Source organism: Mustela erminea, chromosome 8 (assembly GCF_009829155.1).
Source record: "Mustela erminea isolate mMusErm1 chromosome 8, mMusErm1.Pri, whole genome shotgun sequence".
Lineage (NCBI taxonomy): Eukaryota > Metazoa > Chordata > Mammalia > Carnivora > Mustelidae > Mustela > Mustela erminea.
The window spans coordinates 32778574-32803535 of record NC_045621.1 but is presented as its reverse complement, the minus strand read 5'-3'; the positions used below and the strand labels follow the sequence as shown (position 1 = coordinate 32803535).

Sequence of the window (24962 nt, the reverse complement as noted above, 5' to 3'; positions counted from 1 at the left end):
TTTTCTTCCTGGTCGGGGCAATTCTCGAAGAGCTTCAGTATCGATACTGAATAAAGAGCTGCTCTTTTCTGTTAACATTTCCCTACTGACCAGCTTTGCATAAACATATTTTTTTCCCTGCTTCTTTACCTCCCTGTGGATGACCTTTTCACCAGGCTCAGTGTCTCTGTCCTTGATTTCTTTCCAGTGTCCTCCTCCTTCTCCCCTCCTTCTTTCAGGCACAAGCGGTAGCAAGACATGCACTTGACAGTACCGCCCAGTCTGAGTATATGCTGTAGGAGCAGGGTGCTTGAAACACACACCCCTGATATCCATGATAGCTCTGCTGTGTTCCGTTCTGTCCTTTTTAATTAAAGACATGCTGATTGTGATGCCTGAGATTGTCAGCCTGTTATAAAAGCAATGCTCTAGTTCGTGTGAATAGAGCCTAAACTATTGGCTCACGCTTTTGCTCATTCTCCCTTTTTTTTATTTCATTGCCAGAATTAAATAGCCTTGATTTGAAATTACAGAAAAATAACTATGGGCCCCCATCTTAGTAGGGCAACAATGACCTTTTAAAAAATTTTTTTAATTTTTTAAATTAACATATAATGTGTTATTAGCCCCAGGGGTACAGGTCTGTGAATCACCAGGTTTACACACTTCACAGCACTCACCATAGCACATACCCTCCCCAATGTCCATAACCCAACCACTCTCCCCGCCCCCCAACCCTCAGTTTGTTTTGTGAGATTAAGAGTCTCTTATGGTTTGTCTCCCTCCCCATCCCATCTTGTTTCATTTATTCCTTTCCTACCTCCCAGATCCCCCACATTGCCTCTCAAATTCCTCATATCAGGGAGAGCATATGATAATTGTCTTTCTCTGATTGACTTATTTCACTCAGCATAATACCCTCTAGTTCCATCCACATCATTGCAAATGGCAAGATTTCATTTCTTTTGATGGTTGCATAGTATTCCATTGTGTATATATACCACATCTTCTTTATCCATTCATCTGTTGACAGACATCTAGGTTCTTTCCACAGTTTGGCTATTGTGGACATTGCTGCTATAAACATTCTGGTGCATGTGTCCCTTTGGATCACTACATTTGTATCTTTAGGGTAAATACCCAGTAGTGCAATGGCTGGGTCACCCAGGTAGCTCTGTTTTCAACTTTGTGAGGAACCATCATGCTGTTTTCCAGAGTGGTTGCAACAGCTTGCATTCCCACCAACAGTGTAAGAGGGTTCCCCTTTCTCTGCATTCTCGCCAGCATCTGTCATTTCCTGACTTGTTAATTTTAGCCATTCTGACTGGTGTGAGGTGGTATCTCATTGTGGTTTTGATTTGTATTTCCCTGATGCTGAGTGATGTGGAGCACTTTTTCATGTGTCTGTTGGCCATCTGGAGGTCTTCTTTGCAGAAATGTCTGTTCATGCCCTCTGTCCATTTCCTGATTGGATTATTTGTTCTTTGGGTGTTGAGTTTGATAAGTTCTTTATAGATTTTGGATACTAGCCCTTTTATCTGATATGTCATTTGCAAATATCTTCTCCCATTCTGTCAGTTGTCTTTTGATTTTGTTAACTGTTTGCCTTTGCTGTGAAAAAGCTTTTGATCTTGATGAAGTCCCAGTAGTTCATTTGCCCTTGCTTCCTTTGCCTTTGGCGATGTTCCTAGGAAGAAGTTGCTGTGGCTGAGGTCGAAGAGGTTGCTGTCTGTGTTCTCCTCAAGGATTTGGATGGATTCCTTTCTCACATTGAGGTTCTTCATCCAACAATGACCATTTTTCATGTTCTTTCCCTGTCCTCCTTCTCCTTATGCAGGCTTAGTCCCATGGCCACACCCCTGGTGGAGGTGTCCCATAGGGAGACATGGGGGGACCAAGGGAGGAGGCGTTTGTCTGCAGGATCTCTTGAGTAGCCAGGAGCGTGCAGTCTCCTTGAGGTATAGTTTTATTTGTTGAAAACACTTTGACATTTACTTAGTATTTGGCCTTCAGATAGAATCCTGACTAATTTTTATTGAACTTGCTAATATTCTTTTCATTAAGCATTTTTTCTAATTATAAAATCATCCATATGAATTTGGGAAATTCCAGGTAAGTACAAAGAAGAAAATAACATTTGTAATTCCAGTCTTCCAACATAAACACCAGGAGCAGTTTCATGTCTTTCCCTTATATAATGTCTATGTAAGTATAGTTTTAAATTGTTGCTGTAATGCTCCATGTACCTTTTTATATTCTTTTTTTAAATGTAACATTATACTGTAGGCCTTCTCACTTATTGAATCATTTAACAAATGGCATTTAAAAATGTCTCTATTGTTGGTAATTTAGTTAGTTTACAGTTTTATAGTTTATGTGTTACTATAAAGAACTACAGTAAGCATTAATGCCTAAATGATCATCTGCATTTTAAGGCATTCTTTAGTCCAGATTTAAACAGTAGGGTCATTGGGTCAAAAGGTATGGGGACTTTTTGGACTCTTGGCACTGGCTGAGTCAAGATTGGGATTCTAGAGAGGACTGTTGTTTTTTAAACATGAGAGAGACGTGGAATTATTTAGTATGTGCATGTAAGGAGTCTCAGAAGGGAGAGACAGTGTCAGAATGCTGAATCCACCTTCCTGAAGACAAAGATGAGGACGGGCAACCAGAACAGAAGGTGATAGGGAGCAAGTCAATTGGTTGGCAGTGGTGGGGGTGACTGAGTTTGTGCATATAGATGTGTACTAGTGTGGGAGGAGCTAAGGAAATCCTGTGGAATGATTTTGATCCTCTTGACTTTTATCTTCCCAGAGTCAGGGAGTAAGGATGGAGGTAAGGAATAGGAGGCGCTTGGCCGTGACTTAGCAATAACCCCTGTGGGGAATAGAAGGGGGCAGTTGCTTAGCAACCCCTTTACTTGAAGAGGTAGATGGAGAGTTTCCAAGTAACACTGGAGATTTCATACCCGTCAAATAGTACCGATCTGCAAAGCCCTCTGCAGTTTTTCTCAGGAGTGGCTGATGCTTCAGTAGAGAAGCAGAGAGGAGGGTGGATGGGCTGATCTGGATTGGGAGTTTGTTGAGTGGCTGCAGCAGTTGGAAAGGGGGTTAAGGAGGTGAGGACTACAACAATAGTGTTATTTAAGTGATGTATTATGGGTTATAGGGTGCCATAGGATTGTATGGGTTTATATTTGCAGCTCAGATCTTGAAATACAAGCCAGCCCTGCTTATGTGGTGTTGGTGAGGTGACAGTGTTGGGGATAGTAAGAGGTTCCTGGATGCCTCTCTTCTTGTAAGCTAGTCGTGGGTCTACTAGATTTGCAAACTTTAAGAACCAAAGCTGCTTCTGGATGCTTTTGCCTTTTATCTTTAAGGAGGAGGAAGATGCTAACACTGGTTCAAAACAGCAGGCTAAGTAGATTGGTATTGGTCTGCTTTGTGCTTCCTGCAAAGGCCTAAGGGTACCTCCTTGGACATGCTTCAGAAATATAATTACAAAAATGCCCAGAGTAGTTTGCATTCTGGGTCAAAGTTACAAATTTGGGCTATCCCCAGTTAGGTCAAGGATTATACTAGTGGACGCTCTGAGGACAAAGAATGCTTGGATTAACCAGACATGTTTGGATTTAAAGGATCATCTGGTACAGAACCAGACCCCTCAGAAGGGCTTCTGAGATAAGAACGGGGGGTCTTGGTGAAGCTGTGTCCATCTGAGGCCAAAGCATTTGGGCTAAATGTAAGAAGTCAACCCCGCTCAACACAGTTCATTGGACTTTATGGTTATTTCTGGAGTTAGCATTTTCCAGAAAGGTATTACCAGTCAGCCTCTCCATTACTCCTCCTATCTCAGCAGTACTATGGAAGGGGAATGTCTGGGTGTTATTTTCTGAAGTCAGATGAAGTTTGTTTATGACATCACTTGAATGTAAGTTGGCTCTTTGTAAATATTGAAAGAATCCTTCCAATTGCTTTCCTCCTACTCTCAAGCTAATGCTAATCAATAAAGATGTTTGATTAACCTCTTGAAACTCATTATTCAAATATGCCTTGAATGACTAAACTGATAAATTAGATAAAATTAATTACTGGAGGTGATGAACTCCTGTGAGTCACTACAAATCATTCTGCTGGTTCTCTCAAGCCACCCTAACTCTGGAGGCGTGACAGACACCAGACACCACAAACACGAGCTATGTTCTGTCTCAGAGGAGAACTTGGGAAGGCTAAATCTCTCAACACTGTCTTAAGCAAGGCAATTATGGGATAAACTTGAATCAATTTGTTGCTTCTTTTGAATTTAGAACGTATTTCTATTTATATGGGCTTTTATGTATCAGGTTCCTGATCATCTTTTCTCTTTGAACTGGTTGTTAGGAGAAAGAGTTGCTCTTTGTTCATTGCCCTACATTGTTGATCTGTTTTTAAGAAGGGAGGCCCTTGATCTTGAGAGACTGTTGCAATGTAGAAGAACTAGAAAGTAATCCACAATGAAACTCAGCCCTACTTCCAGCCTCTCTCTGGAACTTTGGGTATCCATCTGAGTGCCCCCAATTAAAAGTAGCACTTACTTAGCCTGTGGAAAAATCTGGGAGGAATCACAATGATGATCTTGAGGTCTGGAGATAGAACCAGTAAGAAGACAACAGGAATCCAGGGTTATTTCTCCTGTAATGAAAATGATTCATGGTCACCTGAAAGGCTTTCTTCAAATATGTGTAGACTTAGTTATGACATACCATCTTTTAATATACTCTGTGGATAAAATCAGAGAAAACTGGTTTAAACTTTAACAGAAGGGATTTAGGTTAGATGGGAAGAAAAAAAATTTTCTGACAGGAAATGCAAAGTGAACACTAAGAAAATGTGTCAATTTCATTTTCCTAGACATCTCTAGACCGTTTGCTAGACATTGGATTAAATAGACTTATCCATTGGTGATGATCCAAAGCTGACGCTTGTTCTCAAGATTCTGAGATTTTATGATTCTATCACCATTCCACCTTATACTTTTATTTATTTATCTATTTATTTATTTATTTATTTCCACCTTGTACTTTCAGAATGTCACTTTTAGGGTGATCTCTTCTTGGAAGTAAAAATACCTTTCTCAATTCAATTCTTAGAAAACAGTGACTGTGTTCCCTTACTGAATTATTTATACCTGTGCTGACAGTGAAATGGGTATTTAAGAAAATGCTGCATTCTCAGCAGATACTTAAAATTCCAGTCTGAGGGTGATGTTTCTTAAATTTGCTAGATGAGCAAGGCTTTCACACTTGCTTTTCCTCGCTGATGATACCTTGGTCCTTAAGTCCTTGTTCTAAGAGATGTTTTCTTTCTAAGACACAATATAACCTTATTAAGAAGACCTCAAATTCTGTAGGTTGGAGGTACGAGGAGCTCTGGGGAAAGAGCCTGGTTACTTTTGGCTCTCAGATCACCGCCTAGTGAGTTTTTATGACCTATGTTCTGATATTCAGAGCCAAACCTCTTCAATAAAAGGAGGTGGATATTTTATTTATAAAAAGTTTTTAAAGGGGCAGCTGGGTGCCTCATTCTGTTAAACATCTGCCTTTGACTCGGGTCATGATCCCTGAATCCTGGGATTGAATCCAGAGTCGTGGGGCTCCCTTGCTCAGTGGGGATTCTGCTGCTCTCTCTTCCTCTGCCCCTCCCACCTTGTGTGTGCTCCCTCCCACCTCAAATAAATAAATAAAGTCTTTTAAAAAGTTTTTAAAATTTTAATTATTTTGGCTTCCAGTATATATCATTCTTCTCTCCATAACACACTTAACCTCTACTGAACTTTATTTTTTTAAGAAAAGAAAACGAAGCAAAAACCTGATGAAATAAATTATGATTCTAAACTTCTCACATGGTGCATTGAGAAAATTTAATCTCCCATCAAATAAATATACCATCTGACAGTTTCTGAAAAGCATTATCTACTGTACCTCCAAGTTACCAAAGTAAATTTCTGCATGTTATGATGTCTTCCATTCATTTACAGCTTTTAAAATGCGTTAGAATATAAACCCTTACTTAAAATACACATTTTGAAACTTAATTGAATATAAGTTCCGGTTGCTTCCAGATAGGCAACACACTATCTCAATTGTTACAGTTCTATCATGATGACAAAGGCAACTCCTACATGAGATGGTCTATTCTAAAGCTCTCAGCTAAGTTACCCACAAAGCAGAGGAAAGACCTTTGGGTTAAGGCAGTTTGATCTTCAACAAAGCTATCAAGAACACACAGTAGGAAAAGGACAAGTTTCAATAAGTGGTGAGGGAAAATTTGTTATTTACATGCAAAAGAATGAAACTAGACCCTTCTTTCATTCCATATTAAAAAAAAAAAAAACCCAACTCACAGTGAATTAAGACTTAACTGTAAGATCTGAAACTGCAAAATGACTAGAAGAAAGAATAGGGAAAAAGCATTATGACATTGGTCTGGGCAGAGACATTTTGGATATTACCCCAAAAGCAAGGGGAACAAAGGCAAAAATAGATAAATGAGGTTACTTCAAACCAAACAACTTCTTCACAGCAAAGGACACAATCAACAGAACGAAGAGACCACCTGGAAGAAAATCTTTGTAAATCATACATCTGTTAGGAGGTTAATATCCAAAATATATAAGTAACTTAAGTCAATAGCAAGAAAATAAGTAACCTGATTAAAAAGTGGGCAAAGGATCTGAACAAGGGCACCTGGCTGGCTCAGTCGTTAAGCGTCTGCCTTCGGCTCAGGTCGTGATCCCAAGGTCCTGGAATTGAGCCCTGCATGGGGCTCCCTGCTCGGCTGGTAAGCCTGCTTTTCTGTCTCCCACTCCCTCTGCTTGTGTTCCCTCTCTCGCTGTGTCTCTCTCTGTCAGATAAATGAAAATCTTAAAAAAAAAAAAAAAAAAAAAAAAAAAGGACCTGAACAGGTATTTCTTCAAAGAAGGTGTACAGATGACCAACAGGTATATGAAAAGATGCTCAACATCATTAATCACCAGAGAGATGCAAATCACAACAATAAGAGATCACCTCACATTGGTTAGAATGATTGTTGCCAAAAAGACAAAAGATATAGTGTTGATGAAAATGTAGAGAAAAGGGAATATTGTTGGTGGAAATCTAAACTCGAGCAACCGTTATGGAAACCAGTATGGAGGTTCTGCAGATAATTAAATATAGAACTGATGTATGATCCAGCAACCAGCTTCTGGGTATATTTTTAAAGGAAATGAAATCACTATCTTTTTTTTTTTTTTAAAGATTTTATTTATTTATTTGACAGAGAGATCACAAGCAGACAGAGAGCCAGGCAGAGAGAGAGGAGGAAGCAGGCTCCCTGCCAAGCAGAGAGCCTGATGTGGACTCGATCCCAGGACCCTGAGATCATGACCTGAGCCGAAGGCAGAGGCTTATCCCACTGAGCCACTCAGGCGCCCTGAAATCAGAATCTTGAAGAGATACCTGCACTCCCAAGTTCTTTGCAGCATTATTCACAATAGCCAAGATATGGAATTAACCCAAGTGTCCATCAATGGATGAATGGATAAAGAAAATGTGGTATATGTATGTGTGTATGTGTGTGTGTTGTGTGTGTGTGTGCATGTGTGTGTAAATAATGGAATATTCTCAGTTATAAAAAAAGAAAGAAATCAGGTGCCTGGGTGGCTCAGTCAGTTAAGCGTCTGCCTTTGGCTCGGGTCATGATCCCAGGGTCCTGGGTTCAAGTCCTGGGTCAGGCTCCCTGCTCAGTGAGGAGTCTGCTTCTTCCTCTGCTCCTCACACTGCTCGTGCTGCTCTCTCTCTCTCTCATAAATAAATAAAAACTTTAAAAGAAAGAAAGAAAGAAAGAAAGAAATCCTGTCATTGGTGATATCATGGGTGAACCTGGATGACATCACGCTCAATAAAATAAGCCAGACAGAGAAAGACAAATAGTGCATGATCTCACATATGAAGAGGAGTCTAAAAAGTTGTAAGTCATAGAGGCATATAGAGTAGAACCGTGATTACCAGGAGTGGGGAGGTGAGGGAAATGGGGAGATGTTGGTTGAAGAGCACAGAGTTGCAGTTTTAATATGAGTAAGTCTAGAGATCTGCTGTTCTTGATGACGACTACAGTTAATTACACTGGGTTGAATACTGGAAACTTACTAAGGGAGTAGATTTCAGGACTCTATCACATATACACAATAATAACCAATATGAGAAGATGAAATATTAATTAATTTGACTATAGTAAACATGCTACTATAGACAGATGTAGATTCGATCACTCTGTTGTATGCATTCAATATATACAATTTTTATTTAAAAAAAAAAAAGACTGAGAATGTAGCCCCTTTCTTGCTTTCTCACCCTTTTCTAGTGCTTTATCTTTCTTTCCTTCCCTTCTCTCCCTTTTCCCTCTATTGTCGTTATGTTGCCATAGTTGTGATATGGAACTTGGGTGTAATTTTTAAAGTAAACTCTTCTGCAGTTTTTAACACTTTATTTATTCTTGTGAAGGAAAATTTTATTGTTTTCTCAATAAGAGTATGTAACTCTCTATTTTTTTGCATATAATAATTTGTGACTCCAAAAGGGAATAATATTTGAAACTCAGATCTTTCCCCTCTAATATCAATAAGTCATGTTTGTGATGCACACGTTTCCTTGTTCTTGGATGGGTTAAATGTAATTTTCAGATGAGATAGTTTCATACTGGTGAGAACTTTTTCATTTGTGCAGAATTATCATTGCTTGTAAACCCTGCCATTTAATTTCCAGTGTCTATGTAGAATGATTTAGCTGATCAAGTTCTGTTTTTCTCTGTCCTTTGTTTGTTCTAGATACATTTCATATTGCTTTTCAGTAGACAGGGGAAATTGCGGCTGCAGAAATGGTACACGACTCTCCCTGACAAAGAGAGGAAAAAGATCACCCGGGAAATTGTTCAGATTATTCTCTCTCGTGGTCAGAGAACAAGCAGTTTTGTTGACTGGAAGGAGCTAAAACTTGTTTATAAAAGGTGTGAGTAACTGTCTATGAGATCTATCTTTCTCATTATTGCTTTGGATTGTTTAATCCTGAACATTTTTTATTACAACACCAATTGCATCATTTACTGAAATCTTTGGAGTCTGGAGCCCAAATATTTGTACCAGTAGACTAACAGAAAAAGAGCTCTCATTTATTGAAAGGCTTTCCATGTGCCAGGATGTGCCAGCATGGATTCTAGGGATGTGATCTACATGTGGATAATGCAGTGCATCAAGAAATAGCCTCTGGGGGGCGCCTGGGTGGCTCAGTGGGTTAAAGCCTCTGCCTTCGGCTCAGGTCAGGATCCCAGCGTCCTGGGATCGAGCCCCACATTGGGCTCTCTGCTCGGGGGAGCCTGCTCCCTCCTCTCTCTCTGCCTGCTTCTCGGTGATCTCCGTCTGTCAGATGAGTAAATAAAATCTTAAAAAAAAAAAAATTAAAAAAAAAAAAAGAAAGAAATAGCCTCTGGGCACCTGTTACATTTCCAGCACCTCTAATGACTGCAGATGCCTTAACAAACAAGACGGGCACCAGAGCTGCTCTTACGGAGCGTACTCATCGGTCAGGCAAACAAAACCCTATCCATTAGTAACAAATGCTGTGGGAAAAAATGCAGGTGAAGGGGCTAGAGCGATGGCCAGCCCTTATTATTGCTATTATTACTCATCTTTGCAAAGGAGGAAACTGAAGCCACAGAGAGTTTCTAAGTAATTAGTCTTCAATCACAGGAAATAAGGAGCAGTTGGGAGAGCCGGAATTCAGATGCATATCCTTTTTGCTTTTTTTTTTTTTTAAATTTTTAAAATGATTTTATTTATTTATTTGAGAGAGAGCACATGAGTGGGGATGGGGGAAGGGCAGAGGGAGAGGGAGAAGCAGGCTTTCCACGCAGCAGGGAGCCGCACTTGGGGCTTGATCCCAGGACCCTCACATCATGACCTGAATCAAAAGCAGATGAGTCACCTGGGCACCCCTCCTTCTGGCTTTAAAACCTATATATTTTCTCATTATTGCACATGCTTGCCATAGCAAGACTGTACTGGCAAGCAACCTCAGTTTATAGATAAGGAAACTTTACCTAAGAGGTAAAGCCATTTTGCCCATAGGCCCAAATAATTGAGGTCTAAGCCAGGACCAGAACCCAGCCAACCAGACTCTGCATTCAGCATCCTATTGCCACTTCCAGAAGCAACATGCACATTGGGAAGGCTCTTGCAAAGGGTGTTTCTAAAACCTGAAAGGCAAAAACAGAGGCAACTTGGCAGGCTATATTTAATGGAGTAAATTACCAGGAAGTGCCCGGGCAGAGCTGCTGCTGCTGGGTCCAAGGTTAAAGCTTTTAGTACGAGCCTCCGGAGAGATGTCCGTGAAGGCCCCTTTTAATAAGCATCCCAGGAACAGCAAGGCAAAGTCCCAGGAAGCACTTGTCAACAAGAAGCTTGTCCCTATCTACTCTCTGCCTACTGGCTTTTAAAACCTTTGAGTTCATTTGTGATTTAAGCCATTGTTTGAAGAATAGGCTTTAACAGTTCTCTCAACCGATATTTGCAGTGCCTGAGTACATCATGGTGAGCAAGGCAGACTCGGCGCCTGCCCTTGGGAAGCCAGTGACCTAGTGGGGCAGAGACAGGCCATGAAATGGGCAGTGAAGAGCACTAGCCGCTCTGATGGGAGAGGCTCAGGAGGGCAGAGCCTGGCATCCAGCCCAGGGTGGGAGGTCAGAGGTTTCCAGGAGGAAGGACATCCACACTCAGAGCTAAGCGGGGAAGTCGGCGTTAACCACACAGGTGGGGGTGGGGAAGAGGATTTCGGGTGGAAGAAAGTCACTGGAGGACGGGCTGGATGGGCTGAGGGCCGGTCACATACAGGAGTGCAACACCATGTCAGGTGAGAGCTGGGGGTCAAAGCCTTGGGGGTCAAAGGTTTAGAAAGGACACAAGCCGCGGAGGGGTGTGAGCAGGCACCCCCCATAATGGTGGGCCGAAAACCACGTCTGCCTGATTATAGTTCCTCAGGGTAAAACGGTGTTGAGGGTCTTTTATGTAATTAATCGGTACAGCCCAATGGGCACGCTATTTTTATATATTCTCTTTCACGTATTGGGAGGCTATTGGATGTGATCCATGATGGCTTCTTTCTTGGATTTGGTTGTGGGGAGCTTCGCATATTCACTGCAGAAAACACCATCTTTGGGGTATTGGATGTGTCATCTTATTTTACTTTTCTCTCTTCATGTTTTTCCTTTCAAGGTATGCTAGTTTGTATTTTTGCTGTGCTGTAGAAAATCAGGACAATGAGCTCTTGACTCTCGAGATCGTGCACCGTTACGTGGAGTTGCTGGACAAATACTTTGGAAATGTGAGTGCTGTTCTGGTCTCTTTGGAATCAGTTCCTATTTCAGCTCTTACGTCAGTTCTGTCTTTATCACATTCCTTCCCTCTCTCAAGGCTCAAGTACGAATTGCATTTGCACAAGGATCAGAATATGAGGCATTCTCCCCCTTCCCATGGTTCTTTGTAAACAAAGGAGCCAAAGCTTTCAAGAGACAGGCTGTGTCTCTCTCTGTCTTCAGACCACAACCACCATAGAGAGCTCGTTCCATGAATGAGAGTTTAATTGTGCAGGGTTCCTTGATATTTTCCTCTTCATTCTTCATCGCCTGTCATCTCTCTTCTATTTTGACTTTTTAATCCCCTCTTCGGCTTCTTTCAGTACGCTCGGAGTGTTCTCTAATATTATTTATACATAAAAAAATGCCAAACACATACACAGGGAAACCAAAATCCTTTTCCTTTTCCTATTGCTACTTAATTTCCGTGCACTTACTACCCAGTAATATCCTGTATGAGGTGCCCCCATCCTTAGAACTCATTTACTCTTACGGCTTGGGCTCCTCCTTGAGGGTTCCCAGGAAATCATGAAGGTACCACTGGCCCCTTCCTAATGGTCAGGACTAGGGAGGCTTCTTCAGCCTTCCCCTGACCTCCCTACAGCACCGGATTTTTGCTCGGCCCTGCTCCCCTTTCTTTTTTTGCCGCAACCCTGAGTTCTGCTGGTTCTCATCCTGTTTCTAATGGCTTGGTTTCTGCCCCTACCTCTCTTCCTCCTCCTGCCCTTTCTCCTTGTATGTCTGTCTCCCTGCCTGCCGCCTTCTGGAATCTGTGACCAGATGGCTCTCTTTCCCTCTGCCGAGGACGGTCTTCTCTGGGCTTCTCCTAGCCGTCTCAGTCGAAACGTATCAAGAACTAAAATCTTCTTCTGCAAACCTGTTGTGTCTTGTGATTGAGTTTATTATGTCCCAGGATCCTTCAGTGCTTTTTTCTTTCTTTTTCCTCCACCCTTTGCTAAAGGCTGCCTTTGTCTGTTCAGATGGGTCTACAAACCCTCCCTTCCTTCCACTCTCAGTAGTACAGGCTTACCTGAGATAGCAGTTTTGCTTTTGCTTGAAACCTCATCTCTGGCCCTTTGCACCTCTGGGCTTGTCTCTGCTTCCCTTTCCTGCCTTGTTAGTTACCATCTTCCTTGCAGTGCATGGATCCAGGTGACGGTCGTCCTCAGCCACTTTCCAGCATCTATACTGAATAAAAGCCCAGCTTCTTAGCCTGATGTTCAAGCTTTCTAGACATCAGTCCCAGACCACTTCTCCAACCTTCTTACTGTTCTCTCTCTTTTCACCCCTGATATGCTCAGGGCTCTGGCGACATAGAACAGCCTGGTATCATCCTTCACTTGTGCAAGGTTTGTATGAACACCAGACCGTAAGTGTCTTGAGATCATGACCTGGCACTTAGTTGTTTGATTTTTTCCAACACCTGTGAGTCACTCTGGGGCAGATTTTAGCAAATGTTCCAGGAACATACCAGCCAGTTCACGGTCTTAAGAAATAAATCAATGGATTTGGAATATATTTTCTCTCAGTCAGGTACCTTCCCTGCTCCAGCTCACTGAGGATTTCTAGTAAGTGTTGTTGGGACAGAGCACTTTCTGTGCTCCGGTCAATGGAATGAGTAGCATTTGCAGTGTTGGGTGGGGTTTTATCTGATTACTTGCAACTATTTCCACAAGGGTGAGTATTCGAAAGGCTTTTGAAAGAATGTTCTCTCCCTCCTTCCCTTCATCCTTTTTATTCCCCTTTACTTCCCTTTGTAAATGATGTTAGAAGATGACCTTAAATGTTGCTTGGGAGATTTTAGATCGTTGGTCAGTGTATAGAGAGTAAGATAGCCAGACCATTTCCCTTTCTCTTTCTCTTAGCTCCCCATGTTTATTTTCATGTTTTAAAGAGAGATTTGCAAGTGTATAATTGCATGTTTTTGAACATGGGTTTATTTAATTTTATGCTTTCCATTATTCAAAGGAAGCCTGACATTGTCAAATCCACTGCAACCTTGGCCTTTTGTAAAGGCCTGAAGGTGTTTTCCTGAGGCCCAGGTTTCCCAGGACCTGCCTTCTCTCCTTAATTTCTGAACTCTGGTTTGACCTGTTGTGTTTTCCTAGATTTCCCTGACTGTGGTAATGTGAATGGGGGTTAAATTTTGATGTCAGTCTTATGTGACCAAATATTAGATATTTCAGATCACGCTGCTTTCTTAAGAGAATCTAAATCACCTTCACCAAAGCTGAGTGAGCCCAGATAAGATATAAGGAGAATCAGAATGAATTCCCATTTCTCTAACATTAATTTTTCATCCTATTTTTGGCCTACCTTTAGACGCTCTGTCTTTGCCATGGACCAAAATTTAATTCACTAAAAAATTCAATGAATCTTTTATTAAGCTAAGAGCAGCTAAGAGCAATTCAAGGCTATCTGCCCAGTAGGTGTTCAGTTCTTATTAATTAACTGTGATGAGCAAAGCCTACCAGTGCTGATTCTCATTGACATCATCTCAGGAATAATATATTTCTCTTTGGCTCTCTTTTCCTCTTGTGTTAATCCTGAAGGTTTCCTGGAATTCTGCCCTTAATATTATTGAAGAGAAGACTTTGTACCAAGCTTCTCTTATAACACTGGAAAATATTATCTTCCTATGACAGATAAATCAGAATCTCTGGCTACTAATTTATGTGTTTTTCGAGCATTTTTCAATTCCAGGGAGATTTACAAGGATTAACCAGTTAATCTTTCGATCTTCAGTAAACAGCATTAACCCCAATTTATGGAGGCTAAGAGGAAATACCCCAGAATCTCCTGCTAGATAAAGGTCTGTCTGAGGATTTAGGCACCTGCCATATTTTCCCATTACAGACTACAGTGTGAGTTTTTGCAGATGTGCTCAGAGTGTATGGGAGTTGCTGTTCCAGAGAAGTTTGACCTTGACTTAGGAAGTTTTCTGGGAGGACGTGGAGGGCTCTAAGTCTTGCTGGGTCCTGGCGTCCACTCATCACTCACTCACCAGACCCATGATTTTGGCTGGGGAATAAATCCTTAATTGACATATAAGAAAAATAACACTCAAAAATGTTAATAGAAATATTTACTTTGCTAATCTCATGGGGCTGTTGTGAGGATAAAAGAGACAGTGTAATTAACAATACTTTTTACAAACTGTCAGTTGCTACGTTGTTGTGTCTTACACTGTATAAGTATTGTGTCTGGTTTTATACACTGTATATAATTTAAGCTTTTTGTATTTACTTAAGAACAGAATTTAGTAAGAGAAAGTTCTTAGACTCATTCAGAAGTATTGAGTTATTGAATTGCCAGGAATAATCTTCTGCATCATGTACTCTGCTATACAAGTAGACCCTCAGGCCAAATTATAGTAAAGCATAGACTAAGAGATCAGGGTAAAATTAAATTATCACTGTTTTTGCCTTTTATAAGCTTTCCTCCAGAATACAGATACACCAGAAATGAGAAAAAATCCTAACAGGCTCCTATGTTTATAAACATGGAAATCATTTGTTTTTTGCATTATTAGATGAAATGCAGTCATTTGAGTATCAAGGGCATCTTCCTGATGTATTGGGACAGTACCCTTGAGGTGGACTCACAAGTATTTGAGTAATTGGTCTGCATTTGGTCTAAGGTGCTCTGGGAGATGTTTCCTGTTCTTACTTGTGGCTGTAGTAAACCCTTGGGGTTAAGCTCAAAGAATAACCATAGAAGGAGCATTTTGGAGTTGCTCTATATGAAATAGTTGCTCATTTGTAACACTCTCTATAATTCCAGTAGAACTTGTGCATCTGTTTCCTTATGATCTAGATATAGTAATTGTATATCCGGGTTGCCTCTGTTGTGCGTGTGTGTGTGTGTGTGTGTGTGTGTGTTCGCGTGCACGTGTGCGTGCGTGTGTGTGTGTGTGTGTGTGTATCTGGCTTTGGGTGCCATGTTACTTTATTCCCATCCCTTGAAACTAGATGCAGTAAATTAATTGCCCCATGGCTGCTGGCCAACCCTACAGCTTGTCACTCTGAGAGTGGGGTTTGAGATGGTCCTAGAGAACCAGAGAACTTGCATTAGTATCTGTCAAGTTCATCTTGCAGGATTCTGATTGCTGGTTTCTCCTAATGAGGCTCCTGTCTGTCTCAGATTCCTGGTCTACACCTGCCTTGAACTTTGAGGTTCTTCAGCTCTTGCTACTGTAACTCCTGACTTCCTGCCTCTTCTGACTTCTGGTAACTGCTTGCTTCTTCTACCTTTTCTAATGAGCATGGATGTTTGATCTATTGTGCTTTCTTTTTGATTCTCTGTATTGTTTAAAATTGCATTTTTTTTAACATATCCTTCTAGACATGTACAGTTTTATTTTTAAATGGGATTGTATTATGCATATTATCCTGCAAGTTCTTCTTTATTTTTTCCCCCATGGCCATCCATGGAAATCCGTCTCCTTCGTTTCCAACTTCTACATGGAATTTCCATGTGATCACGGCAGGCAAAGATAGACTATTGAGGGAAGAGGGAAGAAGCTCTAGATATATACACCCACTGGTTGATTTACTTATTTGATGCTGCTTTCTAAATGAGATCATGACCTTTGCAGATGAGTTAGGTGAGTTTTTCTGAGCTGGCCATTTATGATAATGGTATTTACCTAACTGTTTACCTTAAGGGGTCTGCAAGTTTATTGACCTAAACCTTAAGTATATGGAACCCTTTGCTAAAATGTTGACATCTGTTTTATGTTAAGTTATAGCATTCAGTAGCATCACAGAATTGTTGATCTGGGAAGCCGTTAATTCCCAGCATCATAGAAACAAGGCCTAAGTGGTGAGTGACTCATTTATCCGACAGATGTGTATTATGTCCTATTTTGTAGCACTAGGTACGAGGGATAACGAGATGACTGATATGATAAGGTCTGTGCCTGAGCTCACACAAGTACTGGTGGAGAGATCGATCAGTCAGCATATACTAGTGCCCACAAGATATAACAGAACACAGAGCAACACAGAGTGACATCTGAATGGGGGAAAGAGGCTTTGGTGGAATCATTGTGCCCCTGACTTTTGAATTTGGCCTTGAAGAATGAGCTGAATTTTGCCAGCAGAATAAAGAAAGGCCATCTGGGGGCCATCCCAGGAATTGCTGGAATGGGCAAAGGGGAAAGGCAGAAGAGTCCCTGCGAGTTAGTGGAGTGTGGGTGTAGCCTGGGCTGAGTGCTGACGTGGGCTGCACAGAGCCCGCCCCGGCCGGGTGCCCAGGAGTCCTCTGTGCCAGGCAGAGGAATGGAAGCTTCGTCCTGAGTATAAAATCCCACACAGGGAAAGAACAGTATCGCAGCTCACTGGAGTGTTAGTGGTTGTTGGCTTTGGTTGGGGATGGACACCACCTAGAAGGTCATTGTAGTGGCCTTAATGAGAGACACCGCAGGTCTGAGCAGTGGCAATGAACGGGGAGAAGACAGGAAGGGTTGGGCTTTATTTACACGGCAGAATAAGTAGGAATTGGTGACCAGACTGAGGGATGAGACTGAAGGAGGGAGAAGCATGAGAGCGAAGGGGAAGGAAGTTGAACCCGTGGGATGATTCGATTGGGCCACAGGTAGAGGTTGCAGCTACAAAGCAAAACAAGGTCTACGGGAAAAAAAATTCGCTTAACCACAGCTTGGCACCTGGTGACTTGGGCTGAGGACTATCCAGGCAGAGAGGTCTAATGAGCAGGTGGAAACACGGGACTCCCCCCAGAAGGAGATTAGGGCTAGACACCTAGGTTTGTTAAGACACCCGCATGCCAGACACAGCCAGAGAGCATCCGTGGGATATTCTAGAATATACCCAGGGTTAAGAGAAGAGGCTTTCATGGAAAACACCAGCGTTTAAGCAGAAAGTGGGTCACTGGAAAGTAAGCCACATGTAGCAGTGAGGCCGGGTTTTGCTGATTATGTCCCAAGCACTCCATAAATACTTCCTAACCAAATGCTACCCCCAAGTAGCAGGGGGAGAACTCATCCAACAAGTCTGAGAAGGATTCAACAGCGATGGAAGACCAGAACAGGCATGGAATGGCATTGCCAAAGACAGGGAGTAAGGGAGAGAGGATTTTCAGGAAAAAGATTGCTGAAGGGTATCCAGTGCTGCTGGGAGGTCAGGGAGGGGGAGGGCTGACAACTTGCAGGTGGAAACCTTCCAGAGGGTGTGGCACAGGAAAGAGGAGTGCTGGGGACTTGAGGAATGAGCAAGAAGGAGAAGATCAGGAGGGCGCCTGAGTGGTGCCCGGCCGGGGCATTGGAAACAAGCCCTGTTGGATTACTGAGTGGGGGTAGCTCTTGCCGCTTGCTTTCCTTACACAGCAAAACCTGTCGGACTCCGCTTTGGTCTGGGACAGTCGTTCTCCCGGTGTGGTCCCCAGACCCGCACCATTAGCATCACCTGGGAACCAGTTACAAGGCCAGACTCTCAGTCCTTACGCAGACCCACCAAATCCGAAACTCCTGGGCTGGAGCCCAAGCAGTGTGTCCCTCAGGGAGCCTTCTGGATAACTCAGATACGCTCTAAAATTTGAGAACCACGGGCTTGTGACATGATTTTGAGAGAAAGTAGAACAGCTAGGTTAATTTGCCTCTGAAGAGTGAGCTGCTGAGAGTCCCAAAGCTAGGAGCCAAGATTTCTAGACAGAAGAGCAGGGGGAAGCAGGCGCCGTCCTCTGCCTGACTTGCTGTGGCGACTTGGCTTCTGTTCATGCCCATGGAAATATGAACCAAGCTTCCTGATGCCTGTCCCAAGTCTCAGATTTCTTGTTGTGACATAAAGGAATATTACTTAGGGACATGGTCTGCATAATGGAATGTGGTTTTACTTTTGCTTAAGGCCTACAATCCCTTCGCTCTGTTTCTCATTCCTTCCAGTTCCATCCGATGGTTCTGTCTTTGGTGTGCTGCGTGGGTGTAACTGTTGAGACGTCTTGAGACGCTGACATGGGTTTGCCCTGATATTCCCGCAAGTTTCTCAAAACATCTGTTTTTGTCCTACCAGGTCTGTGAGCTGGATATTATCTTTAATTTTGAAAAGGCTTATTTTATCCTGGATGAGTTTATAATGGGTGGAGAAATTCAGGAAACGTCCAAAAAATCTGCTGTCAAGGCCATTGAAGATTCTGACATGTTACAGGAGGTCAGTACCCAGTCTTGGTATCACGGGGGAGGGTGGCGATGGTGATGGTGAGGGTAATGATGATACTTACTGAGTGATTGCTTTACGCCAAGTGCAGCTTTCTAAGCAGCTTACCTGTTTTAACTCATTTAATGATCACAGTAACTCTAAGAGGTGGGTAGCATTTTTGCCCTCACTTTGAAGCTGAGGAAACTGAGACACAGAGAGGTTAAACAGCCTGCTTGATGTCACACAGCCAGTAAGTGTGGAATAGAGATATGAATGAGGATGTTGAGCTCCAGAATCTTTGCTCTATGTTTGACTGAGGAAACCTCCCTGTCAAAAAGGTAGCAAAAGCTTGGTGCTGTTTTATTTTTTCAAGGGTTTTATGAAAGGTATAAAAAGATTCTCATTAAAAAAAAAAAAAAAGATTCTCATTAAAATATCTGTGCTACCCTGGGAAAGAAGAATAGGAGTACATCGTTATTTCCTTTGCCAGGGATATTAGACCTTTATTATTGAAGATGGCATTTATCATTTTAATTAAAATTTCTCATACCTCCCAGCGAGGCTGCATATGTGCTCCTATTTGCATAAATAAATTGGGGATACTGTGGCTTGCTTGCCAAGGTACAAATGGGCCAGAAGCATACATGTGCTCCTGATTCTGTGATATTTATATAAAATACAGTGGGTCTTTTAGAAGCAGTCTAGATAGGCATCATATCCACTAAGGGGACTCATCCACATCAGCGCCTTTCCTCCTGCCAAGGACATGGAGAAAGAGCACATCACCGCTCTGACCTTTGGCCTCCCTAATGGGGTGACCCCAGCCACCCTGGAACAAAACTGAGCTCTGTCCCAGCTCCACCACCCCTGGGTCCTTCTTCCCGCAGCATCCTTGGGTCTTTCCACCTGCCTGTTTTACAGTAGCAGGTCAGGAGATCCCAGAGGATCCTAAACCCTCTCTTAAAAGTTGGCATTAAAGCCACCCTCCCTGCCGTTTGAGAAAGAAGATACTGATTATGTTAATAAAACAAGATCAGGCATGGTTTCCAAGCCACTCTTTTTGGCACGTCTCTGAACTGATGACTTGCTCCTGCCCATCCAGGGGAAGCAGTTCTCAGGTGAATGGACCCTGAGGAAGACCTCTGTTGGAGCAGGTACCCCGAAATGTCTGCGCGTGCCTTTTCAGAGGCTGCCGCATTTCTTCCCAGTAGTGTTCTCCCCTCAAGAAACGCATTTAAACTTTCGGCTGTTTACTTGGCTCTCTCCAAATGCCACAGGAAGGGAATTTTACAAGGTACTTGAGAACTCAGAGGTTTGGAAATTCCACAGAACCTTTCTTAAAATATGCTGGGGGTTATTTATAATTTTACCCTCAGGGCCCAGACTGCGGAGTCTAAGACTTACCAGAGAAAGGAACTTTTTAGCAGGGTCTTTGGCACTCGCAGTAATCAAAGCTTTTTGAATTGGGGCCAAGACACACCTGAGTTATTTTGAATTCCTCCTCTGTAAGACATACATAGAGTTTTAAAGAGTTTGCTGTGCACCTGGTGCTGCCAGTCCCACGGAACAATGGGAAGCATGGATTTTAGGAGAGAGCCCTTTCACAGGTAAATGCCAACCTGTAGTTCATGTCCCTGGTGATCGAGTGGGAGGTGTTAATGGGTAGGCCTCAGGAGCCCCTCCATTGAGCCCCTGCATCCCCCTAGTGAGCAGGCAACATCATGATTGCCCTCCAAATGTCTCTTGGTGAAATCACAGCACCTGCCGAATAGAGACTGCGTTATCAGCACTCTCTTGGGCTCTGGGTACTTCAACTAAGTCATTGAATCAGTGAACGTCTGGGGAACTGTTTGGGAAATTGATTGTGTCTATCTGATCAGATAAACTTGTCTATCTGACCAGTTTAGAATGAAGGAGCACAAGTATTATAATTACATTCAGGAAAAGAAATGACTGCTTTCATTTTTCCCCTGTCCTCTGGACCTAAGCACATCCTTGTAGCTACTAAAGGTTAAGGGAGGCCTTTGTAATATTGCTTGCACTTTTAGCCCCTGGAACTTTCCCCAGCTCCTACCTAAAAAAGGTTTCTTAGAATAAAAAAGCTGTCCTTGCATATTTAATGAGAAGGTACATGGTCTTAAATGTCCAAATGCTCAAAGATTATTCTGAGTGTACTGGGGCTTGATGTTAGTGATACAGACTAAGAAGAGAGCAGTTTAATTGGTTGGGGGTGACTTTAGGAGGTGCCTTATTTTGAGGGTGACAACCTGTGGACAGTGGTGTGAAGTGAGAAGAAGGGAACAGAAGCTGAAAGGGGGGGATGGTACTCATTACCTGCATGAGTTGTAATTCCTGGCATCACCAGCGGGGGCGACCGAGAGATGAGGTTTCACCACAGAATGAGGGGTGAGGGTCCAAAAGGGTATCTCATTAGTTCAGGCAATAGGATACCTCGCCTGATTATGTGTGGATGCATGAGAAATGGCTAGGTGCACCCCAACATAGTTATCCTTAAAAACAAAACCCATGTTAACAGCTAAGAGAAGCCATAGTGCAGTAAAAAGTTGCAACATGTACAGTGTTGAATACATAAGAAACTTGGGGGTACAGGATGGATAACAGAAGGGGTGCTGAGGGAGAGATTTGGGTCCTCTTGTGAATGGCCAGGGCAGAGCTCTTTAAGGTTGTGTCAGCCTTAAAAGTCTGTTCCAACCTCGAAAGGGGCGAGCTCAAGAAAATACAAACCTTGTGTGTTCTTGGTTCATATGACCTGGGGAAGAGCATGACCCAGAAACAGCAGTCTCTGCAGTCTTTAGAGGACTGAGTTAGCCAGTGGAGTGAAGCAGGCCCGAGAACGAGAGGCCAGTGGGCTGTGAAGCCAGTCAGGTGACAATTCCAGAGCCTGCTGGCCCAGGCCCCTTCCAATGCTGCAGGCTCATGTGGCCAGATTTGCAAAGGTAGGATATCTAACTTCAAAGCATATGTGCCCATATAATGAATATATTATAAAGTGTGTCAGGTACGTAATGAATGAAAACTATACGCTGTTCTGAATTTTGTGATATTTGTCATCTTTTAAAAATTTATCATCTGAGGGATGCCTGTGTGGCTCAGTTGGTTAAGCATCTGCCTTCAGCTCAGGTCATGATTCCTGGGTCCTGGGGTTGGGTCCCACACTGGGCTCTTTGCTTAGCAGGGAACCTGCTTCTTCCTCTGCCTCCCACTCTCCTCACTTGTGCTCTCTCCCTCTTTTTCTCTGACAAATAAATAAATAAAACCTTTAAAATAAATTATCATCTTGGGGTGCCTGGGTGGCTCACTTGGTTAAGCATCTGCCTTCAGCTCAGGTCATGATCTCAGGGTCCTGGGATCGAGCCCCACATCAGGCTCCCTCTAGCAGGGAGTCTCCTTCTCCCTCTTACTCTCCCTCTGTGCTCTCCTTCTCTCTCTCTCTCAAGTAAATAAAATCTTAAAAAAAAATTATCATGATATTTCTTTTCCCATTCTAAATAAACTTTATACCCAATTTTGTATCTGTATTTTTGTATTCCTCTTTTTTTTGAGAGAGAGAGCAAGAGAGTGCACCCACCATGGAGCCCCAGTGTGGGGCTTGATCTCACAACCCTGTGATCATGACCTGAGCCAAAATTAAGAGTTGGACACTTAACCATCTGAACTACCAAACTGCCCCTTTATGTTCCTTTTTTCATGCTATAAACTCTAGATGCTACAAAATATACAAGGGCCCCAGGCAAACGTGCTATTCCTGCTAACATTAAAGACACCCCCAGCTTCTGTAAGAAGAGGTATAGGGCAAAGATCTTAGGGTGTGGGCTTCTCTCGGTTAGTGTTCATCTAAGAGGTTTAAGAACTTCATAAGAAAGTGTGGATGACTGGGCATAAGTATTTCAGCAGAGGAGCCCTGGAATTCTAAACAGAGCTGGTGAAAACCAGTCAGAACACCTGATCTCTAACTTTAGTACCTCGGAGCAATGCTGCTTAGCCATGGTCTTGCTCCGTTTGGTCCGTGCTTATCAGCTTCCCTGGCAGGTGCAAGTGAATCATGCACCCTGAGGTTCAAGCCTAAGAACAGGTTGCGGGTTGCTGATTGAGCTGACTGTGGCTCACACGGAAGAGGCAGGGCCATTACCCAAGTCTGCCCCCTTGGACTTCCTTATTGATTCAACCCAGGAGCCACCGTGTTATACAAATATATATGTTTACAATAGGAAAGAATGCAAGAGAAAGTCCATTTATCTTGCATAGTAAAGGGCTCGCAATATTTTAACTCTACCTGTAATTGCAAATCTGTCCAAACATTTTTGTTTTTTAAAGTACTGGAAAAAAATTATCTTGTGTCATGTTAGCAAACTTGCTAGCTGATGGGAATGAAGAAAGTTTGCATACTTTGGAGGAAAGCCGTTGTGAAATACATGGAAGAAATTCTTTTTTTTTTTTTTAAGATTTTATTTATTTATTTGACAGAGATCACAAGTAGGCAGAAAGGCAGGCAGAGAGAGAGGGGAAAGGAAGCAGGCTCTGCGATCATGACCTGAGCTGAAGGCAGAGGCTTAAACCCACTGAGCCATCCAGGTGCCCCCATGGAAGAAATTCTTAAGAATCATAGTCTGTTTATCCTTTATAGCTTGCTAGTAAGTGTAAAAGGATGTTTTGCACAGAATCTATGGCAGTACTTATGTTCTACAAATACAGTTGAGATTTCCCTAATACATGTGTCTGGAGGGGGTGTTCATGATCATTTCAGTAGGCACATTTATCTGAAGTCAACAGCAATATATACTGGCAGCTGACACTTTAGTATTTTTCTTATCCGACATTCTTTTTATGATCAAGCTCAGCTTTGTCTCTTTTGAAAGTTATTTAGTCCCAGCCATATGGAGATGTATGCAAATTATTCTCAAATTTTGAACCACCATTCTTGATCAGAATGCAAAGATTTATGTGCATACATGTTTCAGGAACTTCTGTTTAGGAACAGCAAAAAATGAGTAAGTAAAATAGTGAAAAAAGGTTTCACATTCTGCTAAAGGCTGTGGTTTAAGGGGAGATTGTTCTAATTTATTGTTGTCTTTCAGACAATGGAAGAATATATGAACAAGCCTGCATTTTAGCTGTGAATCTACTTGAAGAGTCCAAGGGCTATGCACTGGGTGCTTGTACCTGAGCAATGCCTGGCATCCAGTTCTTTTGACAGAGCCCCCGGCATCATGCCAAAAATAACCTAAAAGGGATTCTTTGTTAACTAGCAAAAAGTTGTTTAACATAATATATTTATCATTATTACATACCTGTATTATACTGTATATACCTACTTACTGTAGTCTTGATGTTCAAATAACTGCTTTGTGACTCAGTTGACTGAATGTTTTTTTGCAACATTTGAACTCCATGTGATATTTTTAAGCTAATTTAAATAAATGCTTTGCAATATGTTTTTTGTTGCATTTGATCCTCTACTCACAGATGAAAACTGTATTGTAATAACCCATGATTTTGAATGTAAGATATATGTTATATTAATAATTATTTTCTAAATGTTTAGCTTTTTAAATTGTGTAATAATTCCAAGTCACGTTAAGAGTTCAGAGTTTATACATAATGCTAGGCATTTTTAACATACTTAGTAAAATGTAATTTCAGTCCAGATACAATGTATCTGATTTTAATGTCCTGAATTCATTTATTTTTTCAGGGTTGGAATTAAGGAAAATAACCAAAGACAATAAGGGACTTAAATGGTTTTGATGTCTTGGAAGCTGCTATCTAATTGAGGTTTTAATTTTACCTTTTAGTTGAATATTAAGGGCATTCTGATAAGGCTGTGGTTCCTACCAACTCTGTGTATTTATTAAGGATTTGAGACGTCTGGAGATACAGTGTGTCTGACTTCCCTTACTATAAAAATAGTATAATGAAGACTAACACCAACAGCAGTTATTATTATTATGACTATAATTTTAATAATTTTTGAGGTTCCAAGCCCTCCCTGCTTGAGAGATTTTGCTTCAAATATGTTTTAATGTATATCTGCTGTATTTGAAGACTTACTGTTTATTAGGCTTACTTAGAGAATGGACTATTATTGCAGCCTATATGGCAGATGCTCTTCCTTTTTTATTTCCTCATGTCCCAGATTTTGCTGCTGACCATGATTATTGTGCCTGTGTTGCATTCGTGCTTCCTGGAATGAAAGTTCTATATACCCAGGTAGTAAATGTGATCAGGCATTATAAGGAAATAGCTCATATTCTGTCTTGATGTCCCACTTCTGATGTTGTATCTGTGCATTTTCAGTGTTGGTTTTGAGGCCTGGTATCATTCCTTTCGGAGTAGTTAGGGGCCTGTAGTGCTTCTCCTATGAGAAGAGTGTGCTTGCTGTTGTCAT

General features: G+C 42.0%; 1 protein-coding gene across 1 annotated transcript in view; it reads left to right on the top strand.

The window, feature by feature from the left end:
- AP1S3 (adaptor related protein complex 1 subunit sigma 3) overlaps positions 1-24489 on the top strand; it is a 55351-nt gene extending 30862 nt beyond the window's left edge. Inside the window, exons 2-5 of the mRNA XM_032354972.1 lie at positions 8824-9002; positions 11263-11371; positions 18431-18568; positions 23653-24489. Coding sequence (XP_032210863.1) covers positions 8824-9002; positions 11263-11371; positions 18431-18568; positions 23653-23688 — 462 coding nt within the window. The 3' untranslated portion in view covers positions 23689-24489. The remainder of the gene's footprint in view (positions 1-8823; positions 9003-11262; positions 11372-18430; positions 18569-23652) is intronic.
- The last annotated feature ends 473 nt before the right edge of the window (positions 24490-24962 follow it).